This window comes from Lygodium microphyllum, chromosome 13 (assembly GCF_053477565.2).
Source record: "Lygodium microphyllum isolate KBCC chromosome 13, Lygodium_microphyllum_v1.1.10, whole genome shotgun sequence".
NCBI classification, from domain to species: Eukaryota; Viridiplantae; Streptophyta; class Polypodiopsida; order Schizaeales; family Lygodiaceae; genus Lygodium; species Lygodium microphyllum.
Genome location: NC_141147.1, coordinates 77,467,684 through 77,479,775, shown reverse-complemented (window position 1 = coordinate 77,479,775; position 12,092 = coordinate 77,467,684). Strand labels below are relative to the sequence as shown.

At 44.0% G+C, this 12,092-nt stretch overlaps 1 protein-coding gene and 1 pseudogene across 2 annotated transcripts in view; both read right to left on the bottom strand.

The window, feature by feature from the left end:
* Nucleotides 1-9,953, bottom strand: part of LOC148026808 (Nucleic acid-binding, OB-fold-like protein) — a 53,605-nt gene extending 43,652 nt beyond the window's left edge. Inside the window, exons 1-2 of one of the 2 annotated variants that reach the window (XM_087691340.1) lie at nt 9,615-9,953; nt 9,446-9,521 (exon numbers count right to left, since the gene is read on the bottom strand). In XM_087691340.1, the coding sequence (XP_087547466.1) occupies nt 9,446-9,521; nt 9,615-9,743 (205 nt within the window). In that variant the 5' untranslated portion in view covers nt 9,744-9,953. The remainder of the gene's footprint in view (nt 1-9,445; nt 9,522-9,614) is intronic. The other variant, XM_087691339.1, reaches the window with a different exon arrangement.
* Nucleotides 46-1,384, bottom strand: LOC148026809 (uncharacterized; annotated as a pseudogene).
* Nucleotides 9,954-12,092: the final 2,139 nt, after the last annotated feature.

Sequence of the window (12,092 nt, the reverse complement as noted above, 5' to 3'; positions counted from 1 at the left end):
ATCCTTAACCTGTTGCAATTTACCAGCATCCACACCCTCAATGACCTATATCTTCTCAATCATACAATCTATCAACTCATACACAAGCTCCATTGTTGCACCTTCCCTATCTGCAAGGCGAAGAACCTTTAATATAGGTGCACATATCTTTAAAATAATCCTTACATCCTGCCAAAAAGTGAACCCTAAAATGATATTAGCCACTTGCATTGCTTTATCAATGCAGCAAGCTTTCTTCCCAGTCCAATCTTCACTCAAAACCATAAGTCGCAGGTCATTGTAGCATCTTTTATCTAGTAAGTTTACTAACATGATAAACATGTAAACAAACCTTGTTTGAGCTGGCTTTACGAGCTCCTTTGTGCTGAATTTGCGATATAAAGCCAAGACTATATGTTTCCGTGTTATGAAAGTGATAATCTTTGTGGCATCAGCCAATACAAGAGCAACCCAAGATAATTGACTGATATCCTCAAAAAGGAGATCCAAGCAATGACAAGCACACCTAGTATGTTAGGCCATTGTGCCTCTATCAATTGTCTAGCTCCCACACAATTTGCTGCATTATCCATACACACTTGCATTACATTTTTCGGCCCAACATCTAAGATTACATCTTTTAAAATCTCATAGATGTACTCTCCTCACTTATATTGTCCACTTGTGTCTACTGCCTTCATGAACACAAAACCATGAGTATGAAAGATACCATGACATTAATAATGGGTCTACGATGAGTGTCAGGCCATCCATTACATAAAACATTGCATCCATATTTCTTCCACTTATTTTGAATGTCAAGTAACTCTCTATCAATGCATTTGACGTCATCATTAAGTTCCTTTGTGCGAAGCATGTGGTGAGAGGAACGCTTGTAGCTTGGCCAAACTTCCCCTACTGCTTTCACCATGTCTAAAAAATATGGACTCCTCACTTTCCAATGAGGAATGCCTTTAGTATAAAAAAGCATGTGAAGGGCAACATCAGCATTGTGTCTTGCTTGCATATTCCAAGACTTCTCCCAAGCTCCCTGTGATTTTTCCACTTTTTTCTTCTTGGAGCTTGATGGCTGAACACTAAAAAAAGCGGAACCACTTGCACCTATAGCTGAAACATTAGGGGCATTTGCACATGCGATGCTTGCCTCCCAGTGTGAACCCTCTCCCAAATTAGCCACAAACTCATCAATAGCTGCAAAAGGATCAACAAATCCTGCTTCTAAATGCAATCGTCGACATGTCTCCTTCACATGTGAAGGTGGCTGTGAGCATTTATCTACACCAAAACCTTTAAGCCCAAGAAAGTGGGCTCTTATGCAAGATAGGCCTCCATCCCAAGTATGCTGACACCACTTGCATTTGCAAGTAATTGTCTCCTTCCACATTGCTTGACAGTTATTACAAATTCCCACTCCGCTTTTTTCTTTCTTCCCATTTGTGTCAGTTTGATGCATAAGAATGGGGATGAGGCTTCATTAGATGACAACATAATAACTAATAAATCTTGCTGAAATGTCAATTTCAGTTATAAAATCTGAAATTTCAGTGATTTTTAAGCCAATACCAAAGGGCAAACAAGTTCAATGGCTATCTCAACTTGTTAATGTCTAAAATTTCTGATATTTTGGACTTCTAACAAGAAATTTCAAAGATTCTCAACCCAATTTAAAGGGCAAAAGCATTCAACAGCTGTCTCAGCCTATTAACGACTGAAATTTCTGAAAATTTCAAATATTTCAGACTTTGAACAAGACATTTCAGAGATTGAAAGACCAATACTAAAGGGCAAAAGAGTATTCCTGAATAATTTAATGACTGAAATTTCAGAAATTTCAGACTTTTACTCAAGAAATTTGCAGGCTGCAGTAATCAGCCACTCGAGTCTCAGACTTCAGAGAGAGACAGAGAGAGAGAGAGAGAGAGAGATTCAATCTGAAATTTCAGACAAACAAAAGCAGTTACAGGCTACAGCACATGTGAAAGTAAGAGAGAGGGACAAAACAAGAGGAAAAAGCATACTGTTCAGTGTTTAACTTTGAAGCACTCCTGTCAAGACTGAAGGCTGAGCAGACCATGTGCGCAGTCCAAGAAACTGTTTCTCCACGATTTGGGGCAAAGAGAAGGTAGGCGACAGTGAGGCAATACCTTTCTGGCTGAAATCGCAATGTTTTTTTGTGCTCCCTGCCAGGCAACAGCCTTTTGGCTGAAATCATCACATTTTTTGCTTTTACCTGCCTGTTTTTCCCCCCCAAAAGTTGGTCACATCTGAAATAGCATTTCATACCCCTGATATCATACGTTTTTCAGACATCTCCTATAGAGGACATCTTCCGTACCCGAGCCCCTACAGTTGGGCAGGTCCGTGTAGAAAACAACTCCTTGGTCAAGATCCAAGCTCAAGGTTGCGTCAGTTTTGCCACTGACACGGGTCTGGATCTAGCTTCACTGGACAATGTATACTATGTCCCTCAGCTTGGGGTGAACTTGTTATTTGTTCAGCATCGGTGCTGAAATAAACTGTTGAAACACAAGACAAAAAGAGAAGAAAAGAACACGATACAGATGAGAACTCGGATGTATGCACGGAAAGTGGAATCCATATATCTGAACACGAGACAATCGCATACAACAGTGAGTCACTGGCTGTGTGGGCAGTGGCACTGGCTCCTCTCTCCACAGAGTCTACAGATGGTGAAGATGATGTGACTGACTCAGGAGGAGCCACTGAGTATAAATAGGCAGAAAAAGTGGGGAGCAATAATGCTGGTCGGACAGCATTAATGCTGGCCGACTGGTGCATAAAAATGCTCCACTGGCATAAAATGCCACACTAGAAAATACCTAAAATACCTAATAAAAATGCCCAGCCCAGATCAAGCTTAGACTCACACATGAGCTGACAAATACTCTGCTAACACCCTCTCTTAGATCATGAGTGATCTGATACAATACAATAGTACAATGAAAAGGGATCAGAAACTATACAACATAGAACCACCAAGTAGAACCATGGATACCCAAGCAGTGGGTGATCAAGCCACCACCAAGGTGCCTCAGAGAGAACCTGATGTCGATGTCAATCATACCAAACACCTGAAAATAGAGAAGATCATAGCATGTCTCTGTGTCCATCATCAATGTCTCGCAGTAGCATACAAGACCAGCCTGTAAAAAATGCCTCTGAACATAGGTGACCATGGAGTCCCTGCCTTTGGCCAGACCGCCAAAGTGTCCCCTCATGTGAGCTCCAGACGAAAGCCTCCCGCTCTCTGTCAGATAACCAACTCAGCATGAACCTGGATGTCAATCCCAGCTCCAGGATTTGATTCCGCCAGACTGAAGTCGATGCGTCAGGGACGTCCCTCTCTGGAACCTGTGCACCTGTATAAAAGTATAGATGAGGCGCGGCTGCCCCATTTGAACACCCGCTCACACTCCCTCTCTGGCACAAGAGAGTCGTGAGGGATGACCTCATCACCACCACTAGAAAGTAGCCGAGGAAGGGGCCACCAAGCCCTTCCCGCGATCCAAAGAAGAGGATCCCTTCCGCGCCCTGGACTTCACCTTGGTCGGAGGATCGGAGTCGGAGTCTGATGAAGGAGAGGACTCATCGGTAGAGTCAGCATCCCGCTTCGTCTTCTGCTCCTTCTTCCTGGAAGCCGCTAACTTCTTGCAGTCCTTCCGCAAATGTCCCTTCTTGCCACAGTGGTAACACTGGGCCTTCGACTTCTTCCGCCTGCTACCCCTCTCTGAAGCTACATAAGCCTCACCTCCATAATGTGCCGGAAGCCGCCCCTGTAATCTCAAGAATGCCTCATGCTCAAGAAGCATCGAGGTCATATGTGTAAAACTGACAGGAGTCGATGATGTCTGCGCCCGCAAAGCATTGGCCACTCCATCAAACTCCGGGGGGAGCTTGTGGAGGACCGTCTTGACAAGATGCACCTCGGGAAGAGCAGATTGCATGTGCCGAAGCTGGTCCTGTACCTGCGTAACACGAAGAAGAAAAGACCGAATAGTATCTTTCGGCTCAAACCTCATCTGCTGGAGCTGGCCATAAAGTGTGACGGCCCGCATGGTGAAAGGTACCTCGTACATCTGCTGCAACTTCTGCCATACTTCAGGAGATGTCCTACAGGAGGTAACCGCCGGTAAGACCGCTTTAGAAATACATCGAAACAACGCCGAGTAAGCACGGGCATCGTCCGAGTCCCATGTGAGCACCGCTTCCTCATGGTTGTCCTCATCAAAATCTTCAGGAAGAGGAGAAGGACGGAGAGGTCGAGCAATAGCTCCACAGACGATGTACCATAGCCGCTTCTGCACAAACCAAGCTTTCATGACAGCACTCCATGTGAGATAATCAGGTCCATGTAACTTATCATCAGTGGAAGTGCACAGAGGAGCCATATGGAGAGGATAAGAAGAGAAGTAGAGAAGAGATGGAATTGAGAGAGGAAACACAGCCAAAACACAAGCACAGACTGCAGAAAATGAGAGTTCACATGCAATATAACCCAAAATCTGATCAATAGAAGACAAAATCTGCTGCAGAAAGTCAAAAAATCAGTCAAAAACTGCCAAAAACAGAGAAAACGGCCTGAAGTAACAGTCACCCAGCCACGAGAGACGCTGAATCAGCAAAACGCAGGCTGTAAACTGGAGAAAAGCAGGTAGAAAACTGTCGCCAGCAGCTGCTGATGAAAAACGCAGGCAGCAGAGGGTGCGTAGGCAGCAGGCGATGGCAAAACTGCAAAAAACGTAGGCTGAAAACAGCCCCAAAACAGGTCGCCTGGTTGCGACAGCAGTCGTCTGATCAGCAGGGGTACAAAACAGTCCTGAAATCAGCAAGAAAACACAGCAGAAACACAAATCCTGAAAACTGATACCATGTCAGAAGTGGAGCAGCGGTGGAAGCATAATCTGTGCTGAAATAAACTGCTGAAACACAAGACAAAAAGAGAAAAGAAAAGAACACGATACAGATGAGAACTCAGATGTATGCACGGGAAATGGAATCCATATATCTGAACACGAGACAATCGCATACAACAGTGAGTCACTGGCTGTGTGGGCACTGGCACTGGCTCCTCTCTCCACAGAGTCTGCAGATGGTGAAGATGATGTGACTGACTCAGGAGGAGCCACTGAGTATAAATAGGCTGAAAAAGTGGGGAGCAATAATGCTGGTCGGACAGCATTAATGCTGGTCGGACAGCATTAATGCTGGCCGACTGGTGCATAAAAATGCTTCACTGGCATAAAATGCCACACTAGAAAATACCTAAAATACCTAATAAAAATGCCCAGCCCAGATCAAGCTCAGACTCACACATGAGCTGACAAATACTCTGCTAACACTATCACTCTCTTTCATATTCTTGTTTCCTTTTTCCATCCTCTCCACTAGCATTCGCACCTTGCGAGGACATTACGGTTTATGGCTTTTGCATCCATCTTCACTTGGCATTTTGTAGCCTACATCATTTGGTGTTAGCTCTCCTCACCTGGCGTCATCATTAGGCTTCGTTTGCAGTAGATTCAGGTTGTTTAAAGTAGGTTACACCCTCTTTATCAGCCCTACATCAGATACTTGCGTTTTTGTGCTATCTTCACTTTCGAAGGGCTGCCTAGCAGTGCAGTTGCTATGTGCAGCCGCTTACAATGGGTAGTAGACTAGGCTCAGTAGACACGATCTCCAATGGTGTGCAAGGAGGAATGGGATTGGAATCTGATGCAAAGGACTGTACAATATCCCTCTTGTCAAAGGTGATGTCTCTCATAACGATCACCTTGTTTGTCTGAGGACCAAACAAATGGTAGGCTTTCACTTCGGAGGAATATTTGACAAAGATAAGGAGGTCAACCCGGGGAATGAGCTTTCCTATTTTATCTTCAAGCGTGCGTGTATATGCACGACACTTGAAGACTTTGAAGTGGGATATGACAGGCTAAGAGCCAAAGAATGCCTCTTACATGGTCTTTTGAGGAAGAGCCGCAGTCGGGCACTGATTGAGGATGTACATTGCAGTATTAGTAGCCTCAACCGAAAGTTTCTTAGGGAACTCTACTGTGAACACCATAGAGCATGCCATCTCCATGACTGTCCAGTTCCTATGCTCTACGGCTTCATTTTAAAGGTGGGGAGTTGGTAGAGGTGAGCTGGCGAGAGATGCCATGTTGTTGTAGAAACTCAGAAAACTCGTGGGAGATGAAATGCAAAGACACTCATTGTTAATAGGCTCTCGAGATGTGACTAATGCCTGGAAGCTATGGAACACGGAGCCCTCGGTTGTCGGCTTGGTAAGAAAACGGGTCGTGTGGTATAGACCATTAGGCTATGCCTTATCATGAGTAATCACTAAATCAATCCGAGAGTCAAGGATCTCGACTGTGGTTGCTGTAAAGGAAATTGCTCGCCCCAACCAGCAAAGTTTTATCCTCACGAAGTGACATGGATTTATAAACATATATATAAATAAACAATGTGTTTTGTGATTGTGTATAGATAATACCAAAAAAGCAAAGCCATAACACACACAAGCAATGACAATCAATCGTAGGTGATATGCATTGAAGTCAACACCACGGGATTTAAATAAGTGATGCCTCTTTGAGCTGCACCTGCTCATTATGGTTGAAGGATATGACTTGCATGTACTCTCACGAGTTGCCAAGTGAATGTAGAATAACACAGGTCTATGTACAAAAGTGTTCAATGTCCTAGTCACCACAAGGCCACCAACCCCACAACCGCTGCTCCACTTCTGACAGATAGTATCGGAAGAAATGAATGTGTGGGATGTAGAACGAGGGAAGTCGGTGCCATATTTATAAAAACAAACCATCTTGAGTGGTGCCCCAACTCTCTCAAGTGGCCCCATTGAAGTCTCTTGAGTGTCATCTCAACTCTCTCAAGTGGCTACCCGACACTAAATAATGATCCAAATAAAGCCTTTTTTGGTTGTAAATGGAAAAATAGGAATGAAGTAGGGAAAATATACTCAATGACTTGGTTTCTCAACAACACATGCATTACTAGTACCAGAGGCCTCTAAAACTCTTATCACAAAGGGATCAGCCCCGTTGCCATTCCACAGTAGTGTTAACTACTTATGCAATATGCGGGCGTGACTCATTTGTCAAAGTGCAACAAATGCGGAAGCATATGATCGAACTGAAAGAAAATGAACACAAGAGAAGAGGGAGAGAGAAAAGAGACAACAAAACACAAAAATCTACAGTGAATCAATGCTGAAATGAAGGCAAATATATACACGCGGTGTCAAATGTTTCTCCACGAGGCAATCTCTCTACCACTTGTGAAAGCAAAGTGGAGATGACCCAAAGCTGGCCCACCTGTAAATAGACATGAAAAAAATAATAAAATAATCAGGTCAATCTGTTTAAATCGGCAAACTACTACAAATAAACAACCACATCCACAAATGATAATAAAATAATGTTGCACCGAGATACCTATGTCACATGGTGGCACACAGGCTATGTGGCTAGCCTTTGATTGCCCGGCAATGCTAGAAATCATGATGTCCTCTATGGTAAATACCATCCCTGCATTTTGAACCTACATCTGCAATTGCCAAAGCTTATAGACATGCTCCCGCATAGAAGTGGACTTGCATGGGTTTAACGTCCGCATTTGTAACTCCAAAGACACCGCTTTATCACAGTCATGTGATTGTACAATTGGTCTAATTCCAACCATATCTCCTGAGCAACAACTATACTCGATGTGAGCTATCACAATCGGAGTGCAAGAGAAAAATAGGAAGGAGTAGATGTGGGCATTCAGTTTGTCCCAATGTGCCTATACCTTCACCAACTTAGCTTTCTCATTAGTACAAAACTTAAAGGCATCACGTGTTGTAGAACGGTCTAGAGCCTCACGAGCTCTCTCAAAGTCCCCCTCAAACTCCAAAAACACAGCCCATTAGAGCAACAACAAGTTTGCTCCTTTCCCATGCTTCACTTGTTCGTCTCAGCCTTGTGTCAATGCACAGCTCTTCTACTCACCCTTGCACGCTGAAAACACAAACTTTTGTTGTGCTGAAATCTCCCGTTCAGGTTTGCCCACGATAAATAAGCCCTTGGACATTGCCCTAATACCATGTCAAAGTGTAGCGCATGCTTCAGAAGCATACGGCCTGGCTGAACGGAAATGAACAAGAGAGAAAAGAGACAATAGAACACATCTATAGTGAACGAATGTTAAATGAAGAGAGCAGATAATTACACAAGCGTACGAGCTATCGAATGTATCTCCACGAGATGATCTCTCCCCCACCTGAAAAGCCAAAGTGGAGAAGACCAAAGGCTGGCCAGCCCATAAATAGGCATGAAGAAAATAAAAAAATAATCAGCTCAGCCAGTTTAAACTGGCTGACTGCTGCAAGTAAACAATTGCAGCCACAATTAATAATAAAATAATGCTGCACTGAAATGCCTATGCCGGGCACATCTACACAACCTGCATGGCCAGCCTAACTGCCCAACAATGCTGGAAATCACCAAACAACTGCAGAAAACTGTCCAACATATATCCAAGAAATGTATAACAATGCCCAAGAGTGCTAACCGTACAACAATAAACTAAGAATGCCTATCTAGGGAATGAATAAATCTCTAACATCATTTTCCTCTTACACTATCACGCCCCTGGAGATCAGCCAAGATACATGCTAGGCAAGGTAGTTTACTATGTGTGAACTATGCTCTTATGTCACGGATCTTGCAAGATCATAAACCTACCACTATTGATGAGGTTCTTGCACAAGATGTTTGACATCATGCCATGCAGGAGGGGCTTGACATATTAACCAAAATCAAACTTGGGAGTTGGTTTTGCACTAGGGAAGCGAAAGTGTGAAGTAGGTCTATAAGACCAAATACTTGGCTGATGACACCTTGGACAAGCACAAGGCTGGGCTTGTTGCCCTGGGACTTACACAAAGGGCAGGCTTGCAATACTCAAACTTTTGCACATACATTATGTATGTCTACTATTTTGGTTACTTTGGCTCTTGCGGCCCATCGCCAATGGCCAGTTTACCAAATGGATGTGAAGACTATCTTCTTGAACAGCATTTTCAAGGAGGAGATCTATGTTGTTCAGCCTCCTTGTTTTCATGTGAAGCAGAAGGATGATCATGTCCATAGGTTGTGAAAGGCTCTATGGCCTGAAGCAAGCTCCCATGGATATTTGGGTGCTTGGCTATGCCATTCAAACTCACAATGCACTTGCAATGTTTTTGCACTTGCAAAGCAAACTCAAGCTAGAGGGGAGTGACCATCTCCCATAAATATAAGTAAGTTTTGTGGTTCCTTTACAATTGTAAAACCTAATTCCAATGTGCAACTATGCAACTTTCTCTTATTCTCTGTTTATCAGTCAGCAAGTACAGTTGAAGACGGTTAAAAGTGCATACCTCTTTTGATCCAGAGGCTCTTATTGAATTTGGCCGGAAGGAGGCATAATGTTCTTACCGCATATGCGTCTTCGACCTGAAGTGCAAAATGGAAGACGATTATCTGAGATTGGAAAGGAACGGAACGGCGAGGAGGAGGAGCAGAGATGTGAAATGAGAGAATGCACACCTCGATGAGGTTGGAGCCACGCAATGACACGACCCTGACGATGGATTGGCCGGCCTCAAGCTGCTCCAAGAGCTCCGCTTTGAGCGCCTCTTGCTTCATCTTCTTCCTGCCTCCTCCTCCTCGCACCATTCTCTGGGTCGTCGTCTTCTTCTTCTTTTTCTTGCGTAGGTATTTTGACCCCGCAGCCTGTGAAGCAGTCGGCCTTCCAAGATAGAGTGCCTGTTAGAGGGGGGGGACTGTAAGGATTTTCCCGTCGCTGCTCTAAGACTCTTAGCGGACGTGCCTCAAGTCACCTGAACCGAAGGCTTCGGTTCCTGCAGACGAAGGCCCAATTCGTGATATCGTTGTAGCCCTTAGGGTGGTTACACACCGCCATTGCCCGCCCAATCTGTGCCCAGGTTGTGGGCACAAGAAAATTTGACTTGGGCGGTCACCTGTCCGCCACCTGCTTACACACTGGGCAGTGGACATTTTTCGTTATCAATAAGTGTCCATCCATCTTCCGTCCACAATAGTTTACACACCGGCCACCACCTACCAGCGGACACTTCCTGAATTGTATGTGAGAATGAAGGGACGCTACGAATGTTGATCATCATTCTCATAATAATTATTTTTAGAATGCTTGATTAAACACTTTAAATCGACTAATAAACCTTTAAAAAAAGGCACCAAAAAAACTGAAAACATGAATCTGAGGTTTTTCCTACCAAAGAACTCCAAGATTATGACCTTATTGCGTCATTGCTTTCTGCGCCAATATATTTGTTTCTATGGTAACTACTATTCATGTTTTTGGAAGCTCACTCGCTTCCAAGTGAGCAGGGGAGTTGAACCCCTTCGCCATGTTGTTGAGGCATGGCTCTACTGAGCTCTCTGCGGAAAGGTGGAAAGAGGGAAATTTTTTTAGCACACCACCCCTCTTTCCACCTTTCCACCTGCACTACAGATGCAAGGATGACAGAAAACTTAAAAAAAACATGCAAGGATGGCTGAAAATTACTTACTTGGATGTGATTGTGTTTACTCACCATTGTCTTCGTCGACCATCTCCTCCGCAGAGTCAGAATCACCAAATATTGTTCTCACATTTGCGCTCTCCCTCTCTTGATACATGGCTCGAACAATGTTATCTCTTCGAGATGCCCCCCCAAGATGGATTGCCTCTTGTGTTGGCTCCGCTGCTTGAGCTCTTTGTATTGCTTGTGTGGTACCTGTGTTAGTTAGCATAGCAATCTCCACTAATCCATTCCTCAAACTATTTTGCTGGTCCATGTCTTGATGAGCCGCATTACTTTCTCTATCAAGTTCTGCTGTCGCTTCATGTATCCATGCATCATCAAAACCATCTCCATGCACAATGCATATATTATGTAGAAGAATGCATGTTGCCACCATCTTTGGGACATTTTGTAAAAGCATGTCACATCTCTTTAACAATATACGAAATCGCGCCTTAAGGATGCCAAATGCCCTTTCAACTGGCATACGAGTACTTGATTGTATGTAATTCCAATAATAACGTTCCGGAGATAGCCCATCCTTACTACCCTTGAAAGGACGAAGCATCCAAAAGCGTGCAAGATAAGCACAATCGCCTAGTAGACAGTATTGTCCCATAGCTTTGTTTGTGCATCGTTTTCCTAGGTCTGAACGTTGAAAAACATTCCAATCGTGCATAGAACCTGCCCAGCCAACGTCATAGTCCCAAACAACACAATTGGCAGCCACACTTATCTGTAGAATAATAGAGTGGAAGCCCTTCCTATTAAAATAATCTTCGTGGTTCTCCCTTGGGGCAATTATGGGTATATGACTACCATCTACTGCACCAATAACATATGGTATGCCTCGAAGGGCTTGAAATGCACTAGCATATTTTTGCATTTGTTGTGGGGAAGGCCACTTTACATATACACTATGCAACCCAGAAGCACACAGTGCATCGCAAAAGTCCAAAACAGCCAGTTGTGTAAACGAAGTTGAGACTTCGTATAAATTGGCTATTAGTCCCAAACTTGAGCCGCTTGCCAAGCGATGCAGAGCGACACAGACCCGCTTCTCCACAGGTACTGCCCTTCTATAGTTCGTATTCTTGCGTCGCATTTGTGGTGCTAATTTCGCGACGAGATATTCAAATGTACTCATGCTAACTCGTAACCTGCTTTTAAACATTCGGTTTGTATAACTCCCCATAAGCCCCTGCTCCATAAAAGTTTGTGGTCTTTGATAAGCCCAACATGATCATCGATCGTGCCTTCGCTGACCTATCCTGGCTCGACGTGCAACGTAACCTCGAGCCATGCACTCCATCAAAGTATGCAATAGCATGCTATCATTGTCCCCGTCATCCAAATTACTCAACAAAAGTTGAAACATTGCTATGATAGCGACTACAACACCGATGACACACATTATCAAAAGACTTTTGTCGTCCATTCACCTGTCAAAAGATTAGACGAAACCTTATGAGACACT